This window comes from Mustela nivalis, assembly GCF_964662115.1.
Source record: "Mustela nivalis genome assembly, chromosome: 19".
Lineage (NCBI taxonomy): Eukaryota > Metazoa > Chordata > Mammalia > Carnivora > Mustelidae > Mustela > Mustela nivalis.
This window is the reverse complement of record NC_139038.1, coordinates 34166204-34192737: the sequence shown is the minus strand read 5'-3', so window position 1 is coordinate 34192737 and position 26534 is coordinate 34166204. Positions and strand designations below refer to the sequence as shown.

The following is a 26534-nucleotide window of genomic DNA, read 5'->3' as shown; positions in this document are numbered from 1 at the left end:
CTCCAAAACCTTTAGCATGATATAGAGGGCCTTTATCATTTGACCTATACTCACGTATCCTGCCTGGACATCTACCCTAACCATTAGCTCACACAGTCCTGCCTCTATGCCTTTACGTGGGTTGTTTTCTCTGGTTAGGTTGCTCTTCTCTACTGACTGTGTTGAAGGAGCTCCCGTACATGCATGAAAACCTAACTCAAGCATCACTACCTTTTGGAACCTTTGCAGTCCACTCTCTGACCTTAAGTAGAGCAAAAAGGCTCCTATACCAAGCAGATGTATAGCACACTTTATATCGCTAATAATTATATATCCAATTCTTATAATGTATAAACTTCATATATATACTTATAATAGTGTATATAATTATAATGTTGTTTTATAACAGAATACTTATTATAATTCTTCTTTAACAAAATTATTCAGCTTTGTACCTCTGGGCCTGACAAGGATTCTGGAATTCATATTGGAATTCAGTGGGCATTCACATATATAATGTTAAAAGAATGAATTGATCAATTATATTTTTGGTGACATTCTTAGATGGGAAGACATCTTTATGCTTACAATTGGAAAAAAAAAGCCTAATAAAGCCTCTAGTGTCAGACAATTTGTATTTATTTTAGCACTCGGTTTTTAAATTGCATTTCTGACAGGCTGGCCTACCAACGATGCTTCATGAAAGATCGTGAGGTTTATTCATCTCAGCACTGGGCTGTTTTCCTTTTCTGCAGAGCAAAGGGATCTGGGGACTCCTTTGCAGGCTGGCCATGTCCTGTGCAAGCCCAACTGTGTCTAGAGATTCTAGCAGGGGTAGAGTGGATGGTTGGGACTTTGCAGGAAGTGAGCTTACTAAAAGTAAGAAGAAAGCTTTCAGTGGCCAAGACAACAATCATCCCCATCTCCGTCTTCCTCTGGGGCCAGAGTCTTGTTTCTGCTTATCTCTCCATCTCTCCCTCCTTCCTCCCATTTTTTTCTCAAGGTCACCTCTCCCTACCTCTTTATTTCTCTATAGACTGTTTCTCTTGACTACTCATTAGACTCTACCTTGAAAATCTACCCAGCTTTCCAAGTCCAGTTGTCAAAGCTCACCACTCCATTTCTTTCCCAATTCCAAAAGTCTCTGTAGAGCTGAATCTGATGTGGCCAGAGACGATTATGTGTCTGGCCCTAATCCCTGGACTGGGGATTGGTTGAGCTGGGCCAAAAGAGGAGAGGTTTCTCCAAGAAACCCTGCAGGGGTAGGGGGCAGTGATCTCCGTGATGGGCATGGGGAGATATTGGCTGAGTATTACATATACCCTTTAGCATCAATAGCCTTTCTATTTCTCAGAGTCTTCAGGTGGGTAAGAATTCTACCCTCATTTTGTCTTGGGCCCAGACCAAATTAAGTCATTGGAATTAAGAGTCTTGTTATATCTCCTTATTGCCCTTGTAGGGTGATAATACTACTGAGACCTATGGGGTAAGGAAATTCTGGGAAAAGATGGATTTCTAATCCCTTATGGCTATTTGTTTCCCAAAGAGTCTGTGCAATATCCTATTTAGGAAATTCAAGAGAAAATTGTTCTAAAGAAGGTAGCATGAGTATTTGGGGATATCTCTAAGCAAACTCTTCTGTCTTAAAAGTGTCCTTGCTGGCACTGCATACAGAAATACCAGTAATAATGAGTGTATATCTCTCCCCAAGTCTTTTCCTCTACCCCTCTTAGATTTTCTGGCTGGGGTTCTATAAATTATACTCACAAAAGACAGCTTAACAAGAGAAAAGCATACAAAAAATTTTTTTTTAATGTAAGTTTTACACGACACGGGAGACTTCCTAAGGAAATGAAGACCCAAAGAAGTAGTTAAATCTGAGCATTTTTATACTAGGTTTGATGAAGGGTTGGAATTTGTGGGGAAACATGATATGAGCTAAGTGGTGAACTGGGGAGAGCTTAGTGAGTCCTGTCTGTGTCCCTCCATCTTTGGACATATGGATGTTCCGTCCTCCATGTTCAGCAGGGCACCTCTCCCGTGAGACCTTATGACCTGCTTCAGAGTAGATGGCACGGAGGGGGTCAGAGAGTCCTTCCCATACCTGCTATTACTCAGATTTTTTCAGCTCAAAATATTCATTGTGCCGAGGTGCCACACTTTGGAGTAGAGACCCTTCCCTCTCCACTGCCATCTTCTGCTCCACGGCCCGAGAACACCTTGTAATATCTAAAAGGTTTTCCCTTCTGCCTCCTCAGCCCTCATAGGCCACAGCCTGAATCTTATTTCTGGGCCCATGTACTTGTGCACTTTCTGTTCTCGTTATTACTCAATGCACATCATCTTATGAGGCTCTTTGCTGGCAGAGGACATGTCTGCCCTTTTTTGTGTGACTTAGCGGTGCAAGTCAGATGGCTTGTGCTCTATCAGTATTTGAAGGAAACAAAAGCAGGAATCTGAACTGTGTAATAATAACGCCCAACAACCCAAGAATCCTATCTAAGGCATCTACCCCAATTATGGCCCTCTCTCAATGCATGGTTTATTTCATACATAGCAGTTACTAAAAGCTGTCATTATCTTGTTTATTGTTGGCCTTACCCACTAGAACATAAGCTCCCTGAGGGCTAGGGTTTTGTCTATCTTATTTACCTAACATAGTATTGAAAACAAGTAATCACTGTGGAAATAAACAAACACCAACCAAATGAGAGCAAGCAGACACTGTTTATTCAGAGCATGCTATAGCAAGGGAATTAGCCTCTGTCATTTGTGTTTAACAGAGACCTAGCCTCAGGCCATAGGGTGAGAAAGCTTTATGGTTGGAGGGTTAAAAAAAAAAAAGAAGGCTTTCATGGTGCCCTAACTGCAGGCTTTTGTTCTGGGAAGGCTGCATGTGGGCAAGTTGAAGCAGGACCTTCTCTGTGACTGGCTGGGTCCATACTGAGCTTTCTCTTGGTTGGTCCTAAGTTGGAAGTGGGTACAAAAATTAGGAAAGCTGTCTATTACTAATCAAGTCCTGGCTGTTTCTGAGCCAGTTGTTACAGGGCTTTTGTTGGGCTTCCTGAGCTGATCACCAGACAGCAGTCAGAAGCGGTCTGATTTCCTACAAGCATCATTTGTGGATAGCAAGCTGGTTTCCTGGGCTGGTTCCTGCAAATCGTATAGGTCCGAGTTCTGTTTGTATATGTGGTCTGGTGGTTTTCCATTTGTATATTCAGTCTGTCATTGTTGATGGGAAGAAAGGAAGGAGGGAGAAAGGAAGGACTGTTGTCCGAATTCTATTTTCACCATCCAGATTTCCTTTTGAGTACCTCATGTCAAGGAGCAACTCATCCTAGAGCTCACATGTGGCTGTTTTCAGGAGTGTCCAACCTTGAATTATATCCCATAGTCCAAAGCTGGAGCACAGTAAAGCCAAAAGAGACTGTTTTCCTGTCATTTGGCCAAACAAGAGCCAAAGGCTTTTGAAGAGGCACTTAAAGAATTCTCAGTTTGCAATTGTGCAGTAGCTGTTGTTCAGGTAATTTAACATTGATTTTAGTTTAAAAGGCAATTAAGACAAAATGGGCATCCACTAGCCACTTAGGTTAAATAAGCTTAGATTTAAATTGCTCCCCATTAACCACCTTTGTTTTCTATGTTTGAGCTCTTTTATGCTGATTTAGCATGCAATGGTGTGGTGGCCCAGTTGGGGCAGGTGGCTGGGGGAAGAACCGAGCCAGAACCAAGAAGAAAGAGTTGGCTCAGAATTGTTCCCAGGGTGAGTGAGGTTCTCTTCTTCCCTGTTACTAGGTATATGGATTAGTAGAACATTCCAAGATTCTCGTTCTTTATGTCTAAAATCCTAAAAATGGTGCCCGTGTTTTGACTCAATGATTTACTTCCAGTGGTTTATCCTGAAATAATGACCAGAGATAAGTTCATAACATGGAGGATCAGGTTGTCCATTTCAGTGTTATTTAACATAGGGTGAAAAGAAATTATGCATCCTTATATTGGCATACCAAAATTGATGTCTTTTCAAATTTTTTTTTAAAAAAAGATTTTATTTATTTATTTGACAAAGAGAGACACACTGAGAGAGGGAACACAAGCAGGGGGAGTGGGAGAGGGAGAAGCAGGCTTCCCTTAGAGCAGGGAGCCCGATGTGGAGCTCAATCCCAGGACTCTGGGATCATGACCTGAGCCAAAGTCAGACAGTTAATGACTAAGCCACCCAGGAGCCCCTCTTTTCAATTTTTTTATGGCAGAAAAATCTTCATGATATATGGCAAAGTGCGAAAATACTATAAGGTAATTTATATGGTAAGGCGTCTTTACTATACTCATGATTTCTTAGTTACATACGCAGTGGAAAATGTTTGAAGTGAGGGGCGCCTGGTGGCTCAGTTGGTTGAGTGTCCAACTCCTGGTTTCAGCGCAGGCCATGATCTCAGCGTCCTGGGCTGGTCCCTGTGTTGGTTCTACACTCAGCAGGCGTCTGCTTGAGATCCTCTGCTTCTCTTTTTGCCCCTCCACTGCTCTCACACTGACGCTCTCCATCTCTCAAATAAATAAATAAATAGACAAATAAATAACTAAATAAATAAGTCTTTAAAAAGATCTTTGACGCCGACAGATTTGCAATGCATTACATGTGGGCATCTGGGTGATAAATAACGAGTAGCTCTTTCCCTGTGCTTTTCCTATTTCCTCACGTTTCTACAGTGAGAACCTATGAGGTGAGGGAAGCTTCTGCCGTGCTGTTTGGGGGGCAATCCTGCGGGGGTCAGGACTCCTGAAACAACGAATATGTCTGAAAGGCGGTGGTCCAAGGCCATTTCTGCTGGTTATAAGCAGGGTCTCCAGAACCAGAGGGAGCACACAGCACTTCTTAAAAAATCGGAGACGTTTATGCTCGAGATGAAACTGAATTCTTTCTAAGCAAAGGAGGTGCTTCTGTGTACAGAGCAAAGAGCAACACAGTGACTCCTGGTGGCAAACTGTACAGAACCGGAGTAATGTGGGAAAAGGAACTCATGCTTGTGGAGACAGTGGCATGGTACGTGCCACATTCCAAAGCAACCTTCCTCCTAAAGCCTTTGGCCACAGCATCTGTAATGCTGAAGCTTTCAAGGTCTTAAACTTCCTGAAAAGTAAATAAATAAAGGTGTAGCTCTGTTAAAAAAAAAAAAAAGGTTTTATAATTATAGAAAGGACTGAAAACAATACTTGCTTGTTGTAACACTATTTTAAAAAAATCTCCGGGCGCCTGGGTGGCTCAGTGGGTTAAGCCTATGCCTTCGGCTCAGGTCATGATCCTAGCGTCCTGGGATGGAGCCCCGCGTTGGGCTCTCTGCTCATCGCGGAGCCTGCTTCTCTTCCTCTCTCTCTGCCTACTTCTCTGCCTGCTTGTGATCTCTGTCTGTCAAATAAATAAATAAAATGTTAAAAAAAAATGCTCTCAGTGTGAGCTTCATACATGCCACCCCAAGGGTAAGGTTACATGTCCCTGCTAAAGGATGAGGAGGTAGAAGCGTGTTCTGTTGCAGTAATTCTGTTTCTTACTCAAAGAAAGGCTGCTAAGCTTCATTAAAGAAGGTCATCCACCTGGTCCCAGTGTGAAGTTGTAAGGTGAACCATTCTGTAGAGCATGCTTCTCAAATGTGCCCAGGTGATTCATGCATTCGTCTATTAGGAAATGTGGCCATTTACCAGCAACCAATGTTGAGTTAATGGGATCCATTTAGGAATATAACCACAACAAGCCCATCATAAATCGTATGCTCTCCCATCTAAATATGCTTCATTAAGCTCACCTTTCCTGATGCAACTGGATGATTAGATGTCAGGATGAAGGAAATCATTAGGTCCCGCTGCTCTAATCCTACAAAGCACCATTGTGGCTGCTATGTAATTTTATTTTATTTTTATTTTTTTCCAGATAGAACCTGCTTTGTGCTTTTCTATAGGAAAATATTTTTAAACTGGTAAAGAAGCAATATTACTGTATAGCGAGGCATATCTCAGAAGGTCATTACCATAACTTCCAGCAGAAGGAATAATCTACGTCGCATTTTACTTCAAGGAAAGGATTGATTTTTATAAAAATCTTTAGTGCATTGAAGCTTAGAATTTTTTTTTTTTCCTATGAAGAAGCAATTAGATACTGGTGTTTTCCAGAAATGTTAGGTGAATGCGAGCTAAACCTTGATGTGTTTTTGAAGGTCTTGTCATTCAACAGTTGAAGAGAAAAGGCAATTTCTGAGGGAGAAAAGCACTATTGGTACAACAGGAATTGTCACAACTCACATGGCGAGGGGTGTCCACCATTTTCTTACATTTACATCTATTTGGGAAAGTGACAAATACCTGAAATAACAAAGAAGAAAATAATAAGTACTGTTATTTCCACCACCAAGAACCACCAATTTTGAGTGTTTTCTTCCAGGTATGTACATATACATATGTGTGAATAGACACACACACACACATGTATATTTATCTTTACAGGCTTTGTATACATAAAGCACATATGAGACATTTTATATATAAATGTTCTTTTATTTTTTAGTTTTTACCTTTTAAAATATTTATTTTGCCTATTTTTAAAGAGAGAAAGCATGAGCAGGGGGTGGGGCAGAGAGGGAGGGAGAGGAGAGAAGTAGACTCCCCACTGAGTGCAGAATCCTATGCAGGGCTTGATTCCATGGCCCAGGAGATCACAACCTGAGCAGAAGTCAACAGTTGGACACTTAACCCACTGAGCCACCCAGGCACCCCTAAATGTTCATTTAGAGGAAAATTGAGGTCCTAACTTCCACTTTCAACAGCAGTCCCTTCTCCCTTTTCTAGCATTATTATGAATTTGGGGCCCATTCTTCTAGACTAGAAGTTGAGGAACTTTTTCTTTAAAAAGCCAGACAGTAAATATTTTAGGCTTCGTGGGCCATTGGGTCTCTATCATAACTATGAACAAGTAGATATGGTTGTACTCCAATAAAACTTCATTCATGGACACTGAAGTTGCAATTCACTGTGTTTTTCATATATTCCTGTTCTTTCATTTTTTTTTTAACAGTTGAAATAAAAAAAAAAAAAAGTTTAGTGAGCTGTGCAAAAACAAGAAGAGGCTGAATCTGGCCGTCCTCTGCTCTGGGTCATTTTTTGTATATCTGCAAATATTTATGTAACTACAGAAAATCTGTAATATTATTCCTTTTTTGCATTTTCTTTCATAAATAGTACTATAGGATATGAATCATTTAAAACTTACATTTTTAATCTCAGCAAAATTTTGACTCAAAAATATGTTTATGTAGTTCTGTATGTGTAGATATTTTCATCTCCATACACATTCATGCCTATATAGCTATAGATTATTCCTTCTCTAGTCATTTTTTTTACGGCTATATAATATTCCATCCTAGGATAAATTGCATTTTCTTATGGTGATAAGTGTTTGTCTTTTTTTTCCCCATGACAAACAGTGGTGCAGGTATATCCGTGAACACAGCTTATACATGCGTTCTGTTAGGACAGACCTAGAAATACAGCTGCTTGGTTACAGGACGTGCACACTTTCCATTTTAATAGCTACTCGTAAATTGGTTTCTGGAGTGACGACACCAATTTATATCCCCACAGGGAGACTTTCTGTCCTTGGTTTGGAGATTTCACTCATTGCTGTTTTCCTTTGGAGTGGAAGCAAGGAACCCACTGTGGCTGCATATCCTCTTGTTACCACAGATGCTAGTGTGGACCTTTATTTCCCTCTGGATTAGTACAGACATTGTTTTAAGTCTTTGCTGGGGCACTAACACATGAGAATAGCAATTTATATCAATAACCAGGTTTGGCAACATCTGCCAAGGTTGTCATACTCTGTGATTAAACAGCCATATGTGCCAGGGAACACGGGGACAATGGGGTTGTAATTAGGGTTTGCTGTCTTTCCACCCGCCACCCCCACCATCCTTAACTCCCCCTAACCTTGCTTTTGTGAACTGATTTGTGAATCAGATGATTCCCTGGAGAATGCCAGTTTCTGCTACAATAATATGGCTTTATCTTATGTATCTCTATAATTATAAAGAGTTCTGGTTAAGCAAAAGTCTAGAAGCCTTTTGCTACTTTACCCAGTGCCATTGAAAACTTTGACCTGAGATCATATGTGCATATATTAGACTTTAACTTAAATAATCAGAGAATATAGTATATTTGGTACTGCACCATCACTGTAAAAGGAACGTCTAATGCTACCTTACCATCCTTTTAACTCCACTGCCCCTGCACAAGGCAGGCAGAGAGAAAAAACACACCAACTTTCCTTAACTCCATAAGGAAGAAGTTAAACAGTATATTAATGCAATATTTAAAACAGTCTTAATGCATAGAAGGAAAAAAAACCCTCTTCTAATTTTTTACTGGGTGTGACAGAGATGGATGATGGTTATGTAAGGGACTTGGCATGTTCTAAAAAAACCTGGAAATATTGCCTCAAGATATGGAGCTATAATAAATGTGCAAATAAATATTTGAAAGATTTATTAGCATTTTAAAATTTGCTTACTAATATATAAAATCCTAATCACTTGTGCACAAGGCCTTTAACTAAAATAGAATATCCAAGAAGATGACACAGGAGTCCAATGAATATTTCGCTGTTAATCGAATGTAGTCTATATATATATATACAATTTCCTTCCATGTTTAGTTCCCTCCTGTTCAACTAATAATTCCTTGAAGAAGCAAGGTCATCTTAGTGTATGTACCTTGCAGTTTTGACTGTAAAGAAAAAGAAAAAAAAAAAAACCCTAATTTTTCTACATCCAAAAGATTGGTCTCTGACAAAAACAACATTTAGAATGGGAAGAGCCAGGGCCTGGTGTAACTCATTCCCATTTAATTTAAAAAAAAAAAAAAAAAGTCACAGATGTATGTGGCTTTTTTGGAAATTTACTTTGATGCCATTGTTATTCAAGGTAAATGCATTTTCACAGGTAAGCTCAGAAGTTCAGCAGGACGTGGTAGATATTTCCTCCTCAAAGCAGGGTCATGTTTTGGAGCATTTTCATTTAGCAGATAATGTGTAAGAAGATCTGAGATCACAAAGTTTTAGCTAGTAGGAAAACTATAACCATTTCTCTGAGGAAACACTGGGGAAAGCCTATGGGGGGGTGGTTGGGGAGGGCGTGATGGGGTTTTCCATCTTTTCCTAGTATTTATATGTGGAGTAGCATATTGGAAGTCATAAATACTGTCCCGTGGACATTTTGAATAATGCAGGAGTAGTGTAAGTAATTGGAAGTGCTTATATCCTGCCTTTAGACATTTCACTGCTCGTGAGTTAAAATTGGTTGTCAAGTGTGGACTCGGAGGACCGTGCAAGGTGCCCTATTCTGTCATGTGGTACATATTTAATGCTTGAAAGAACAAGGGAAGGGACACGTGCAGGAGAGGGAGAGGGAGGGCTAGCGGCGAGATACTGCTGCCTGCTCGGTGCTTTCCAAGTGCTCCGGCAAGCGAGGAGGCGGGACCAACGCAGCCTCAGCCTCCACCGCCTTCCCCTGGGCTGCAAGACTTTGCAAAAACATTGGGCGTCCAATTTGGCGAGTGTTTTGGCGCGGAAGCCTAGGCCACCCGGGGAAGCTGGGTTCGGGCGCGGGCGCTGTCCCCGGCACCTTGGTGGCCTCCCTTTGTGTGCGCCTCCGCGTTGAATGCCTCCTTGCTCAGGCTGCTCGCTCTCTCTCCAGGCGCGTTCTGCACCTGCTGGCGGTGGTGTCAGGCTGCCAGGCAGCCAGGGCGAGCTCAGGCACAGCGCGCACGACAGATGACTGGAGTCATTTACATTGCTAGCACGTGGCTGCCGTTTGCTGTTGCCTCGGACTTCTCCCGTGTTCTCCCGGGGAGGAAACAGGAGGCACTTTGCAGCCGACAATGAAATCTTGGCAGCTAATTGCAGTCGTGGGAGATGCCCTTCAGGTAAGGCGAGAGAAGAGGGCTCTAAACACTGTCAGGGAAGGAGAGGCAGAGAGGGAGAGCAAGGGATGGAGAGAGAGGAGGCAGCTTCTGCAGAGGCTTCCTGAAGCCCACTGACTCGCGGGAGGGGGTGGGAGAGGGACGGGGACCGGGGGCGGGCGACAGGGGGGAGGAGTGTGCAAATTGACATTTTTGGCTGCCTGTGGCAGAGGAGCCGCCGTCAGCCGCTGTCCAACGTTCACGCAGAGAGGGTGGCGGCATGTGCGCCTCCGGGGCTGCTGATTAGAATAGAGACTTGGCGGCGGCAGGAATCCGGCTCAACCAAAGCGGCGATGGGAGGCTGCGGACGCGTTTGCAGCGCGTGAGTGAGACACGGTACGTGAGGCCGGCCCAGAGACCTCCGAGGCTGGGTCAGGGCTCGCCCCGGGAGCCCCCAGGGGCGCAGGACACCCGGGGAGGGCGAGGGGCGTTTGCGGCGAGGGAAGAGTCCAGAGAGATGAATCGATTTTCCTGACTGACTAGAAGTTCGTGGGGAACTTCATTGCCCCTTCTCATTGGCTCCGTTTAACTTTATTTCCAGAGATGAATAAGCGTTTATAAGAAACCCCGTGAAAGTACCAATAGGTTAGCAGGGGTTTTGCAAGAGCTGCGCGGTTCTTTAAATGGGAGGTTTATGAAACGCCTGGCCAGATGGGCCGTGCCTCTGGAAAGTTGGCACACTCATGTTCCGCCGGGGCATGTGTGTGCGTGTGTGGGAATATGCGTTGCATGTTTGTGTAAACATGTCTACCGTGCTGGTGGCACTGGTGGGCCCTTACCTTCTCTGCTTTTCCTGGCTCCCAAGAAGCAGAGATTACGTTGACAGTCCTGGAAATGCTTTGACTTAAGAAATGGGCTCTGGATCATTTCATTAAATTAAACAAGAGTTGCCCTTCTTGAGAGATCAAGTGGAAGAAATGTGCTCGGACTTCCAAAGTGAGGGAATTCACCGCCAGGCGTTTAAAAAAACAATATGCAGAGTGTTGAATACGACATTTATCGGCCTAGAAGGATCACCTGGAAGACTCAATCTCAGCCTATCCCTGGAGCCATGATTTTCAGATTACAATGAAATCAGTGGTTTTGCTTATTTCTGTGGACAAAAGATGCTGTGCCTCCCCCTCCTTAAGAGGGGCCTTGGGGGAATTCTGAATCCCAAAGTTTCCTCGGCAAAATCCGTTTAGAATTGTCCATTAAATTCCTTGCTGAGAGCCACAGTTGGAGTATCTTTAGATATCTCATAATTTACTCATTTTTCATTTGGGTTTAATTTTGGTCACACAGAAACGAAAGCGATGTATAACAGAGACAGTAAAAAGGGATTGTGTAATCCTCTTTATTTGGGTAGCCGGGTAGTAAATTGGTTGGAGACTATAAAATCTTTCTCAACTGTTATTCCCTCTTTTTGATCAAAATGTATCTCCGGAAATCCAAAGGCTACGATTATAAATGTGTTTGTGAAATGGGCTCACTTGGCTTTGTGGCTCGCTGTGATTAAGTTTTAAGAGGGTTGTTCTTCAAGTAAGTAAACTATAGTCAATCAGTGATAGCTGTTTACCACTGGCGTTCATAAGAAATGCGGGCAGCATTCATGATTTTCGTGCGGAAAGCAGGATTTTTCAACGCTTATCTGCCCACTCACACTCTCCACACATGCCAGCACTTTCTCTGTGTTAGAATACTCATGGATTATGAAGAGAAAATTGCTTCTCTGAAGAGTTGGAGGAAGTATTACCTATGGGGGGAATATTTCTTTCCCTCCTTACTTACCCTCTTCCTCCTTTCTCTCTCTGTTCCCCGCCCTCCCCTTTCTCTTTTTTCCTTATTCTTCCCCTCTGCCACCCCCTTTCTCTCTATATCCACCTGTATTTTTTTCCATCTGTCTTTATTTTTGTGATTGAGCAGAGAAAGCTTCCCAAATATCTTTTACTACTGCATTTTTATTATAACAAATGTTTTGCACCCTGAAGGATAATTGGAACTTGATTTTCTTTTTCTTCTTTCCTTTTCTTTCTCGTTCCCTATCTCCCCCTCTCTCTCCCTTCCTCCCTACTTCTTTCTTCCTTCCTTCCTTTTTTTCTTTCTTTCGTATTCTCTGGTCAAATACAAGAACCAATTAATATCAGGCAGTCTGCTGTACCCTGATCTTATAAATAAGGGCAAATATTCAAACTTTTCCTGTCATTTCATATTATCCAAGCGAATCAACTCTGGAGAATGTCTTTACTATACGAAAAGAGCTAAATCTTTTTTGTTATCACCAACTGATGGATTTTTACAACATTGCACTTTGCCTGCTATAACTTTATTGGGCTGAGCATATTTTTCTGTTCGTCTGTTGTAACCTTGTCCCTCAAACTTCTATTTTCTCTATTTCCTGTCTTAATTTTAGAATCTGGATTTTAGAATTTTAGAATTCATTTTAATTTGTATTTACTTGGACTTTGGAGAAACAACCGTCAGCCTTGACTTATGGGCCAGCTTATTTAAGTATCATGTAGTGGGTTTTTTTCCCAATTTTTTTCTCTCTGCATGAGTATGTCACAAAAGTTAAAGTAGATCTCATGTAAAGTGCTTTTTGCAGCAATTGCCTGCTTCCAAACTATAGTCGTAAGATTTTGAGAATAAATGGTCATGTTTTGAGAATATTATATGAGAATCAGAATATATACCCTTTATCATTTTCTGTTTGATTACAGAGAACCTGGTTGAATAGGTCAATCTTGAGCTAAATAACTATTACAATGTTCAGTGAAAGATCATTTTGATCTTTCTTTATGGTAAATTTATGATTTTTCTATTAGGTTTTGAGCAGAATTTGCAGTACCAGAGAAATGGCACATAGTCCAAAAGAGGAAGAATTTTTAGGAAATAATAATAAATCTTTACTATTATTAATTACACTTCTATTTCTGTTTAGTTGTAGCTTATTTATTTTTTTTAAAAATTCATGTGTGTCAGTCTCAAAGTCATCCCAGAGTATATTGGAACAAGTTCTTTGAAAGTAATTCTAATGGAATTAAAACGAGTCTTTTTATGAGACTTGAATCCCCATCTCATATTGATTTTTCAACAAACATAAAAATAAGTAGGGAGGGAGAAAAGCATGGACCTTTAAAGTTTTTTGCACTTTCAGCTTTATTTTGTTATACATCTGAAAACTCCAGAATGTGATAATACATTAGGTCTTTGTACATATTTAAGGGTGGATGTCTTTGTCCTTCTATTTGTTTTCCTTCATTTTCATGCAGAGTTGAACGCTTGCGTATATTATGAGCAATAGTTAAACAATAGCAAATAAGGGCATGCAGAGTTTTTTAATTTTGCATTTTAATTTATTTGCATTACATCATATATAACAAAACAGTGGTTCTGTCTGTCTGGTGTTCATGCTGTCCTCTTCCTCTACTTACAGGGTACTAAAAGAATTAAATAATTCTTTAAAAGTTAGCTTGTAACATATAATATTCAAGTTGGAAACCTTTCTGTTTAATTATCCTAGAGCTGCAGTGTCCTAGTCTTCAGAAGTGTTTTTTTTATTAACAGATATAAAGTTTATGTGAAAAGTTGTGCAGTGTCTGTGTGTGTGTGTGTGTGCGCGCGCGCGCCCGCGCGCACTCACCCAAAAGGCTGAAACAGCTTGTGTCAGCTGTAGCAACTCGTTTTTGATTCAGCAAAACTAGGTTATGAATTCAAGCAATTAAAAATGACAAAAAGCCCAATTTCACTGCCTAGATTAATACACTTCCAATTTTTCCTGCTCCATAAAAATTTCAAAGTGTTCTTTCTGCTTAGGTGTTTGCATAACCTATAAGGTATTGGAAGTCCCCCATTTCACATTTACTTATGATGTCTGAATACTTTGATGTAGCAAAAGTAAATAGATCAATTGGACGTTCTTAACACAATTTTGTATTTGCAAGTTCTTGTGAAATTATTTCAGTTGGGTTTAAAGGAAAAGCAAGGAGTGCAGTTGTTAGTTTCCTAACATTAATCGGTGGTGAGTAATCTTTCAGCTCCTTCCAAAGTCATGGAGGCCAGGAAAAGCTTTTTGAGAAATGGTATAATTACAGCAGAAATACTGTAACCATGTTCCCAGGGTGGCAGTGATTTCTTTTTCTTTTTTTAAAATTATGCAATGGTTGGCATATTTATTGCTTTTTCTGTACTTGTCTGGATTCTGTATTCATTTTTATCTAATTAGCCAAAACTCAATTCTTTAAAATGTCCCCCCTTCTTTTTTTTACTTGCAGAGTAATTAGGAGTCACAGTGAGCTACACTGAATTCACAACAGTTTTTGGTTAGCTGGTTAAGTTTTCTTCACTGGCTTGATAAACTTTGATCACACAGAGAACAGATACTCACAAACGTATACAATCAGGAAGCCCCAGTAGTTTTCACTTTGCACTGTCCATCCAGCATAGAAAACCAGGAATGTTTCAAGGTGGTATCAAGGTGGTCTGTATACCTGGCCTTTGCTTTGGAAAGAGGACCACTCAAGGGCTATCTGTTAGGACTGCCCTCTGCCAGCCTTTCCTCTTCTCTTTGGAATATTTCTTCATCTGCATTTGCTACCTGGGGATAGATTTCTTTGTTGTTTAATTGAACTCTCTACTTGTAAGGAAATCAGTTGCTTGTTTGCTATTGAGATGAACTTACCAGTTGTGTCTATTAAAGCTATTTGAATGTTTGAATAGAGGCCTTCCATTTCTGTTACAGTGCCGAGGATGATGAGGGTGATGATGTGGTTTTGCATCAGAAGTAATAGAGACAACCATACAGCACTGATTTCTCCCTGGGCACTCGCTGCCTCTGTGTGCTTTGCACTGGACTGGGAGCTTCAACATCTTTTCTCTGGTTCTTAACTCTGCAGGGAAGGCATTGCTATGCCTAATTTAGAGATGGGGAAGAGATCTTCTAGACTTTTTATAATTAGAATAAGTGATTGGACTCCATATTCTTCAGACTTCAATATACCAAGATGCCATTGAAATGTATTACTCTGAATTTAGAAAGATACACAAAATGGGTACTCAGTTGACTACTCAACTAGGCAAGTGTGCTTAACCAACCCTAACCCACAACAGGGACATTTGGTAACATACTGGAGACATTTGGTTGTTGTATTTGGACAGGGGGTACTACTGGCGTCTGCCGGGTTGAGACCGGAGAATCTCGCTAAACATCTTGGGATACACAGGACAAAACCACAAAAATTTTCCAGCCCACAATGCCAGCCATGCCAAGATTGAGAAACCCTGTCCTAGGCAGTATCAGTGATGTTGTGTCTAATATATACATGGGCTGATTTTTCAAGAGACTGGATAAGGTACATGAATTTCAGTTATTAAACTTTTGAAATCCCTAGTTGGATACTGTGAATAGGATCATAATGCAAAATCAGAAGGTCCATATTTTCTTACAATTTGACTTTAAAATTTTACAGCTGCCTACTTCCAGCATCTTTCTTTATAAATATGACATGGGTCATTGTGATTAAAGTACCTACTTTTCCCTGATTTACTCTGTGTTACCTCTCGTAAGTGCTGAAAAATGAAATTTCTTTCTGTGGTACTGATGTCAATAGAAATGCAGCATCATACAATGAGTCACGCAACAGTAGTTGCGAGAACCTTCCTTCTTCCTTCTCAGCATTCAAACACCATTATTTTCTCCTTATCTTTAAAGGTTTGGCACAGAGGCTTATTTGCTTATTCATTTAATAAATGCTGAAATAGTGTTTCATATGTGCCAAGCACTGTTGTTAATATTTTAAAATACTAATTAATTTAATCCTTACGATAAGCCTAAGGGCTTGATACTGTTCTTATCTACTTTTTACGGAGGCAAGAACCCAGGCCCAGAGAAGTTGAATAATTTGCCCAAGGTCACACAGCTTATAAGTGGCTGAGCTGGGATTTAAACTCCACAGTCTGTTCCTGTCCATCTCGCCGGGCTATTTAAGAATTTAGATTCTCGGCGTGCAGAAGCATACTTGTTTAGGCAACATCTTCACTTGAGTTTTCGAAGAAGACATTTTGAGTTTCATTTGGCGGTGATTAATTGTAAAGTAACTGAACCATTTTTAAGTGAGAGTGAATACAAGTGCCCACAACTTTATTTTGGTGTTTACCTTCTTGTAAACGTACATTGCACCAGAATCACGAAGACTCACGAGTTCTCTTTGTATGACCACTTCCAACAACAAAAATCACCAAAGGAAAACAGTCATGTTCAGAAGGGCATAATTTTCAGGATGTATTAGCTGTGTTTTATTCCCTATTTAATAGTGGTATTAGAAAAATAGAAATTATTGAACTGTATCTCCTAAAGGGCGTCAAGAAACTTAACTGTTTTGTTTCCTGGCACTTTAAACATTTTCTGAGGAGCCCGATATGGTCGTACCAAGTGGGATATGGTGTATGTGGACACATCGATTCTCAGTTTGATCTTGCTAAAGCTAATCCGTGTATCCTCACACATTTAGACCATGGGAATGACCATGCCAGTCTCATTCTCTGTTGAATATCCAGCATGTAGCAAAACCAATGAAGAGAAAAACAATTTGAGTAGGTTTTGAAGTAGAAGTGCCAACTTGATATACTTTATTTTGTGGTTGGAGAAGGAAAGATCTTGCAAGTCTGCAATTAAACATGGATACCATGGGTTGTTCAGAAAACCAAGATGGGCATTGAGAATCTTGATAGATTTCAGATGAATGAATGAATGAATAAATGGATAGAGGATTTTTTTTTCAATTTTATGAAGGGTTTGCATGGATTTATGCTTTAATAGAACATATCTAAAAAAAAGAAAAAATAGAAAAATTACTTATATTTTGAATACAAAATGTTGGAGGAGGAGGAGGTAGTAGCAGTAGGAACCCAGCTGCCACCTCAGAGTTTTGACCCACACTTTACATGACTTAAGTGTTGATACATAGCTCACTATGCATTGCCCCTCAAAATGCTCAAAGATGCTGAACCTGAAGCATAGGTTGCATTCTACTCAAGGAGAACCACAGACTGCTTCCTATGAGAGAAGAAGCAGTCACTGCCCTTGAACAGCTGTGGTGTGGCCATTCAATATTCTTGCCAAAACCATGAAAGCTCTGGAGTCCCCCTCCCCCTAGCCAGGGACATTCTGGGAACTGAACTGGAAGTGGAAACCATTGTGGTTGTTCTTACATATTTCAGGCCCAGTGAACTCATATTTACACAGAGAAATCAAAGAGTGAATCCCATTTCAGAACTGTCAAAAGAACGATGTTGGATCCATTATCGTCACATTTCCTTTTTTAATACAGTTCATTGAATTGGCTTTTATGGGATACCCGTTCCATCTAAGTGTTGGTTCCAGAATGGTTTAAGATAGCACCGGAATTTATTGTTCAATGATAAATAAGTGGGAATAAACTCATATAGCTAAGGGTACCCAGTAAAGTTCTGCAAGTATCACCTATTAGTCTATAGTGCTAAAATACATATATTTCACTTAGTTGAATTTTTAAAAAAAGGAAATTGGATTTGAATTGGCCATTTTAATTCCATATTCAGTGGTTTTGGTTCTGACATATTTCTATATTTAATGAGAGAATGTACTTTTTAAAATAAAGACAACCAGTGATAAACTTTCTGTGCCATTGAGAAGAATGTGTCCAACAAAGGGAAAATGAATTTTGACCAAGTCTCTGTTATTGAATTTCCCCAAGGAAATAAAAATAGGAAGGTTGCATCAGTGTTATAGGGGGTTCAAGCTTTAACTTTTGCTGCTAATAGAAAAAGAAGCCAGGCTTTGTTTTAATGCACTAGTTAAGTGTTCAGTATATAGCATTAAACCTTATTATTGTCGTTATTATGGATACAGTCTATTGAGTATCCATGAGTTTGCAATGAGCCATCCATCCCCTGTGTTAAGTTCTAGATATTCATTGCTGAATTGAATACTCCAGCAGCTTTAGGAGGTAGAGAGATCTGAGACCCATTTTTCCTGAGGGGAGATTGAACCTTGAGGTGATTTTTTCTGGCGTTACCAGTGACTAGTAAGCAGGAGGATTGGCAATCAAATTTGAAACTTTGTGACTTCAGAGCCCATTTTCTCCCCTTTTGGACTCAAACCTATAGGGATCTTTATTCTAATATTGGTGAAAAATGAATCTGACATAGATCATGTTTGCTTAGCCCTGGATGGTCTTGTGATCATCTCACTAGGGCTAACATTACTTTATTCTTGGCAGAATACGTGGGTGGTTTCAGTGGCTGGATGGATACATAGATTGACTAATGATACAGAAAGGAAATTGGCAAAAAGCATGAATAGAGTTTTCAGGAAAATAAATATGCCAGCAAGGACGTGAATATATGTTCACATATATATATCTGAAAGTTTCATCTGTATATATAAATGTTTCATAGATCATATTGGAAAATACTGTGTTTAATGAAGTAGACATTCTATACTATATATTGGAGAGGGTGTAGAATGGTTTGTTCTTTTGTGGAAAACACTTTGGAAAATTTACAAAAAGTACATGCTTTGGTCTACAAAAAGTACATGCTTTGGTCCTGTGTTTCCACCTCTAGAATTTATGCAATCGCTCAAATTTGCATAGATGCATGTTGGTTCACTGCAGTGTAGTGTACAGTGGGATGAAAAAGTGGAACAAATTCAATACCTGACAATAGGGGATTGGATGCCCTGAACACAGTGGATCTACATCATCCTGAAGGCAGTGGTTGAGGTGTTGGAAGTGAGCAAAAACCTGAACTTCAGAAATGTGTTAGGATGAGTTTGTTAGGAAAATAGCACACAAGTGCAAACGCGTTGTATCCTTGGTGAAATTGCGCAAGATAACTAAGGGACAGTGGAGGTTGGTCATCTTTGTGGTGACTGTAACCTCTGACTGGGAAGGGAACAGCAGGACACAGAGAAATTGCTTCTAGGATTATACAAAACAGATGAATTGTAGAGGTCTGCTGTTCAACATGGTGCCTGGAGTTAGCCACATGGCATTATGCACTTGAAAATGTGTAAGAGGGTAGATCTCACATCCAGTGTTCTACACAGACACACAGACACAGACACACACTGTACCCAAGGAAACTTTTGGAGATGGTGGATGTGTTTATTACCTTGATGGTTGTGATGGTATCGGGGTGGATGCGTATATTATAACGTATCCAATCGTATGCAGTAAACCTGTGCAGGTTTTTGTATATTAGTTATACCTCAGTGAAAGCATTAAAAAATTTAACCTTTATTCGTTTTTTAACAAGCATGTACTATTTTGAGAATATAAAAAATAAATTTAGTTTATTTAAAAAAAAAAAAAAAGAGCTTCCATTTTTGGAATACCTTCAGTCAGCCCCTTGTCCCCAGGTGGATACAGATCAACTTAGGCATCAACATTGATATTGTATGTCAGACATGGGCAACCCAAATTGTTTTGAAAACGTGCTTAAGAGAGACTTATAAAAGGAGATAGAGAAACCTAAAAAAGGCTTGATTTAAAATCACGTCCTGGCTAAGGGTTAGGGTTGTTATGTGTTCTGAAACGGTGTGGTTGGCTGTTGGCAATTTCTGAAAATGATAAAGCTAAGTGTTAACTATAGTGGTTTGGCCACAAAGGAAACGAAATTCCCTCGATGCCGCAGACACTTGTCATTCATCGGAGGTACTGCAAAATCATGATCCTTATCCTCCCAGCTGTGCGTGTCTGTCAGGGACTGTGGGCTGCTAAAAGTTGTATACTATTATTTTTTTATTCATCTCTGGGTCATTTCATCTTCCTGTGGAAGCCACATGAATGGCTGTGTATGAAAATTGTATTTTGTGCCGAATTTCCCACTGTGAAAGATGTTTACTATATATTTATGAAAACACTGCAATAACAAAACCCTTTATATAGCCTTTCAATTTGCTGTAAGGGCAGATAAAATATTTTTATCTCGAACTGAACTTCATACCTTGGGAGATTCAGTAGGCCCGACTTGGAATAATAAAACACTTCAGAGAAAGGCAGGCACTGTTCAGATGGCTTCAGAAACCTGTGTACTTCACTCAGCAGACCCTCAATTCCTGAATATATAAAACCAACTGAATATATAAAACCTAGAACTAATGGGTATAATTTATGCATCATTAGACAAAATAATATTTTTTAAATTTACTAGATAGTTTTGTAATGTGTCTGCAGAGATCCTTAAGGAGCAGTGTTTCCTTAATGTGGGGAAAATACGGGAAGGAGGTTGGTTGTCACCTAAATGTATTCACATTGCCGAAGCCTAAGTGAAGATGAAGAATGAGCAGTGTTTTTAATTGACACTTTTGTCAAGATAATTGTAGATTCGCATGCAGTTGTGAGAAATAACACAGTGAGATCTCTTCGTGCTTTACTTAGTTTCCCCCCAGAGTCGTAATTTGCAAAACCGTAGTACCCCATTACATCCAGGATATTGACATTGCTACCATGCACCGATCTTACTCAGATTCCCCCAGATTTATCTGCACTCATTTGCGTGTATGTATTTAGTTCTATACAACTTTATCATATGCGTAGGTTGATGAATGTACCATAACCAATGTGTTAGCAGCCGCTTCCATTGAGGGGACTGGGACCCTTAACCCCTGTCCCTAAACTCTGTCAACCACTGATCGGTCCTCGATTTCTAAAATTCTGTCATTTTGAAATGCTGGCAAAGCGGAATCACGCAATATTTAACCTCTTGGGATTGGCTTATTTGTTCATCATAATTTCTTAGAGTTCTGAGTTATTGTGTATCAATCTTCTTCTTCTTCTTCTTTTTTAATCACTCTGTAGTGTTCCCCTGTACATATGTGCCACAGCTCTTCAATCATTCACCTGTTGAAGGACATCTGGGCTGTGTTTGGTTATTACAAATTTGGTATGAACATTTATGTACAGGTTTTTGTGAGTATGAGTTTCACATCTCTGGGATAAATGCCCAGGAGCGGGCTTTGGCGATTTTTGATTCATGCACATTACGGAAAACATTAATATGTTGCGCCTGTAGGAAGTCAATGCCAGTTGCACACAAACCAATAAAAGGAAAAATATAAAATCTTACCCACATCTTAATGTTTATTTCTACATAAACATAGCACTAAATATAGAGAATAGCCAGCATTTATGTAGCAGCCACCATATGCTAGTCGGTATTCTAAGCCTCTTGTGTGTGCTAACTCGTTTGTTCTCACAACAGCCTCATGATGTACATGCTCTTATTATCCCAACTTACAGATGAAGAATCAGGCAGAGGGTGCTTGAGTAACTTGCCAAGATGATACGACCGGTGCAGTTAGGCGGTCTGGCTTGAGAAACCCCCATCTTAACCTCTATTCCATGATCCAAACCTCATTCCCAGATCTGTTGGTCATGCCTCTGGGTCAGGCAAGATGGCAGCTCTCCTTTAGCTGGGTAAACATATATCAGTATGGCTCTGAAAAGAACTAATACCTGGAACTGGGTCTGTAGAACAGTCAGCTAGCTGAGTTCACTATCCCTTCACTCACTGCTCTGTCTTTAAGCTTACTTCATTTGACCATCTCAGACAGATGGAGGCTTCTTCTGGCTTTTAGATCTCCAAGAGGTAGATTTCACAACCCTCCCTTGGTTACATACTGCAGTATTTCACAGCTCTCTATAGCAGTATGTTTTGCTTTTCGGCATGGCCCAAATCTATCGTATGGCACATGGAGACCGTCATCAATTGTCGACTTTCAGTGAGGATGGGGAATTGATGGTGACCATGTCTACTCAACAACACAACTTAAAGGTACCTATTTCAGACAGTGTCTTGCATGGCTGCTTTACGTTAATCATGGAGCTATTCATTCCTCCAAAGGCATTTCATATATCCACCAGGCTTCTAAAGTATTTAATATTTTCATATGCTCCAGTGTAAAGCCATCTGCTGCGGTGACAGGACAAAATGTTGACGACAAGAACAAGCGTATGTTTATGGAAAGATTCCATGAAATGTTAACAAGAAAGATAAGTGCTACTCTAGAGTGTCTTGTAGAAAATGGCCGGGGGGGTTTGGAAGGCACGGCCTCTATCACTGGTATGTATAAATTGGCGTTTATAAATTACACATGTTCTTTAATTTCTGTCTCATAAATTTGGACTAGATCGGCAATGTAAGAGGCCTATTGGAAAGAAAATCCTGGTATTATTTAATTTTTGGAACCTTATTTCATCTGTTGTTCTTCATGTGCTTCATTTGATTTTTTACTATTTATTTGAACAAGTGGATTGGGAGCCTGGTGGGTGCTAGGCATGCGTGTGACTGGAATAGCTAGACTGTGTTTCGAAACAGCTAGAACCATTCCTCAGTGCCTAACTTTAATAGCCATGTTGTGGTCTTGCTAATATAGGAACAGTCAGATAGGAATCAATTTAGCTGCCCACTTGGAACATATCAGTCGAGGCATGGTTATCTAAAACTGTTGCCATACCGCATTGCCCCTTGCTGAACTGAGCTCAGAAAATCAAAGCAAATGCCTCCAAGCTAAGGCCCCGATGCTCTTGGGGAAAAGCATCACAGCTAAAGTGCCCTGAGTATCTGATAAGCACTTGGGGAAGACACTGTACATTAACTGGCTTATGTAAGCCTCCCAAGCACCTTATGGGGCAGAGGTGGTCCTTGTCTTTGCCGTACTTACGAGGCATCAGTTTTAGAGATGGTAAAGCAGTTTACCCAGGATCACACAGTTCATACTGAGTAGACCTTGGATCTGGCCACAGGGAGACTGAGTCCATAAGCAGCTGCCTAACTACTGCGTTCTATAACTGACGCTAGATAGAAGCTTGTTCAGTGCTGTCTGACGAGGTCTTCTCGGGGCGACGTTAGCTGGAACAGGCGGGTCAAAATTGAGCAGACTTTTGAAGAGTGACGTGGAGCTCGGTGTCCTCCACACACTTGCAAAGGCCTTATGTTCTCAGTTCCTTTTTCACTCTCTGCAGAAAGTTGTCAGTGACACTTGAAAGCCAGGGGGTGGCTTGTGGAAAAAGTTGGCATGAAGACAGATGAGCAGCTCTTTCAAGTGCTACAGCAGGACAAGATCATGTGGGGTCATCCCAGGGGCCTTCTTTATACCAAATTTTGAACTATGTCCTACCAAGAGGAGTGATAAGGTGCCTTAAATCATACACTTAGTTCTAGTCACAATAAATGGATTGACAGCGTATGGATGAACCTAGGTCTTTACTACCTGTGTCAAAAGATGACAGTTTCTGGCTAGCTACTTTGAGGTTGATAAAATTAATGAAATAGCAGAATTTAAGGAGATTGATAAGCAAAAACATATATGTTCAAGAAGAGCAAAACATCATCAGATGAAGTTAATTAATGTTAATGAACTTAATAAAGGAAAAGCTAATCAGAAAATCTGAGATAAAAGACAAGGTTGCTTATAAGGAACATTGTTTATCTTCCTCTTAAACCTCTTCAGAAGGATGTCAGGATTTCTTCTATAGTCAGGTCATTTTAGACCCATAGGTTTTGCCTGCAGGTGTTCATCTCAACAATTAGATTGTAATGATATGTTATAAACTTCATGAAACCAAAAAACAGGTGGACAATATATAATTAATTCCTAGCACAATACCTGGCCCATATTTGAGTCTTAATCAGTGGTTTTTTTTTAAAATAAGTGTTTTCAAAGAATTAGGATCATATTGGATTTTGTCAGAATATTTATTATGTAGTAAATCCTGGTAAACCCAAGTAATAATTATATCTATAATAATTAGGTGATGTTTTCAGAATCTTTTTAGGAAAGACTGTATTATTTGCACCTGCTAGTTCTCTCTTTCCTGAAGCCAAGATATGTGGGTAATTATTTTCTAAATTATGACCAGAAAAATATGCATAGTAAAAACAGTGGCACCATTTATATCTGATCTTCCAACTAAAATATTGACACAACCTTATATAGGGTATACGGCAAGCAGTAATATTCTAGTGCTTTCTCCCCCAGCACATTCTATTGGCAAAAAGCGACTTATGGTTAATGCAACAGTGAAAATAAATTATTACCATTCTCTGATTGTGTGACAGGTTAGTAATTAACTTATGTCACTAGTTGGCCTCACACAACTGTGTTTATTCAGCTTCATGGAGCACTTTTCAGGGAAAAAGGAAAGATCAGCAAGGCATTCTTTGTTTACTGTAGATGCTAGATGCTGGTGGAATGCATCTTTTTCCTATTGACTAGGAAATAAGTTGGTTGTTAGGACATGATTTTCCATTCTTCAAAATGATATGGTGATGCCGGGAACTTGAAAGCTACCCTGGAATTAGAAAGGCATAAAGAAATTGCCCTTTATGCGCTAATCGAGCCATTGTGCCTGTTTTCTTTGGGGTGCTTTTTACTGTATAGGCTCAGCAAAGAGCCATGTGTAAAAAAAGGTATGAAAAATTTTAATTAAAAGGAAAAAAATGTGTTTTTTTTCCCATTGTAGGTTAAGTGCCTATCACACAGCCTGGGGACAATGGTATTAGATTTGTAATAAGTACAAGTAAAGCTTTTCATTTTGATTGGATTGGGTGTATTTTTCATCAGCATCTCCCGTGTGAGCCATGATTCCAAGACAGAGTCTTGTAATCTTCTGCAGTGGGAATGATTCAGCTTAAAAATCAATAGGGCATGAGGTATTTCAAGTTCTCATTATTGTAATGTGTCAACATCACTTCAGTGACCCCAGAGTCCTATGTTGGCTGGTTTTTCCCCTGATTTATTGTGCAATCTCGCAGGGCAAACTATAATTTCACTTGGAATCAGAAAGTCTCCATTTATGGTTTGTGCCCCAGTCTCTAGTCATTAGGGCATTCGCCGGGAATCAATACCTCCTCTTGTTGCTAACAACTGAATGAAGTTGTCACCTGCTTAGATTACAAAGGAGATGGGTAAAAAGATGTGGTAAGGGTGAGTACATTGGACAAGCTCTGCTTTGAGAAGGGCTTTCTTTGATGTTCACCTTCTGCCGCTTGGAGGGGTTTCAGCCTTTCTCAGGATGTTGATTATAGAAAAGCCCCACCACCTAATTAGCACAATGTTTCTTTTCTTTGTGTGTGTGTGTATATATGAATTTTTTGTGGATGATGTAATTCCCCTTGGTTAAAACAAAGTGAGAGAGCCTTTCTTGAAAGTCTGAGTTCTGGCACATTTTCTAGAACCTGTTGAGTCATGCCAACTCTTTTTAAATACCCAGTCATCATGCTGACACTGTAAAGACAGGGTCTTCCATCCCTCTCCTAATTGGCAAAATACCTAGAAACTTAATGAAACTTCCAGTAAGAAGAAGACCATCTGCTTTCAACATGCCATCGATCAGCATGTACACATTCTACTCCGCGGCTCTGTGGCATACATGCTTGCTTTCTCTCTCTCCCTTTCTGAGATTTTTTTCACTAGAATCTCTTTCTGAGATTCTCCAATTAATGTTCATATGCTATTGTCAAGTCACCAATAGCACTGATAATGAGTCTAAATTTCATATCTAATACCCAGTGTTTAGCAATGGATAAGAATGTCCACACAGTCTCACCAGAAGTATAATTAAGTACCTATCATGTGTAGTCTGTGTGCTTGTGAATACCTTAGAGAGTCCTTCCCTCCAGGAGACTCATCATGGGAAAAAAACAAGGTAAGAGGCAGTGACAGTGTCCGGATTGTAAGGTCAAGAAATGTGGAAGCATAGAGAGGAAGCACTGAACACATGAACATAGGCGTCTTGGAAGAGTTCAAGACTGGCATCAACATTTGATAATGTCTTGACCATGTGTGAAGATGTTGTCATTCTCCTTCCTCTCAAAGATTATAAAATCAACTTTGATATGTGGGAACAGATTAATCACCATGTTTTAATGTTGCCTTTCTTCCAGTAAGATCATGCTCTTCTATCATCACACTTAGAGAATGCTTGTATTCATCCAGGGGGCTCTTGTATGTCTTCTTCAGTTTTGGGGTTGCTGGAGCTACTCCAACAATGTCTTTGTCTTTTCTTTCTACCCTTCCTCATAGATTCCCTTCCTCCAAGAGCTGCTTCAGTAGGGTGGGATGCTATAGGAGCCAGTGGCAGCCCTTGATCTCACGCTCTGATCTTTAGCCTGACCTTAGACCTTCAGCTTGAAAGTTTAAAGACCATTTTGATGTATCTTTTTGCAAATTGTCTGTTAGAAGTTCTTACAGATGACAGCCCCATTTATCAAAGTTTCTGGTCTTCTTCTAAGACATACCTTCATTTCAAAGATATTAACTGGGTACAGCGCTTGTGCCAAGTACCCCTTTTTCATATTCTAAGCTGCTATAGAAGAGGGATTCTTTCCAGAGACTCTTTGTAGATACTGGAGTACTTCATTTTCTTGATTTTCATAACCTTTTAATGACTTACCTTCTGTTGTAGATTCATTCATTCACTGATTCACTAAACACTTCATAGTGCTCTTTGTAGTGTTGAAGAGATGGTGGTGAACAAGATAGACAAGACTCCTGCTCTTGAAAGGTTACATTCTAGAAAGGTAGGTGA

The 26534-nt window shown here is 40.1% G+C and overlaps 1 protein-coding gene across 22 annotated transcripts in view; it reads left to right on the top strand.

The window, feature by feature from the left end:
- RBFOX1 (RNA binding fox-1 homolog 1) overlaps positions 1-26534 on the top strand; it is a 1569090-nt gene that overhangs the window by 496850 nt on the left and 1045706 nt on the right. For 2 of the 22 annotated variants that reach the window (XM_082713136.1, XM_082713120.1), the window contains exon 1: positions 9441-9945. The exons of 11 other annotated variants lie outside the window; for them this stretch is intronic. In XM_082713136.1, the coding sequence (XP_082569262.1) occupies positions 9901-9945 (45 nt within the window). In that variant the 5' untranslated portion in view covers positions 9441-9900. Of the gene's footprint in view, positions 1-9437; positions 9946-10132; positions 10318-26534 lie in introns of those variants that run through there. 9 more of the 22 variants (XM_082713126.1, XM_082713119.1, XM_082713139.1 and 6 more) reach the window with 7 other exon arrangements.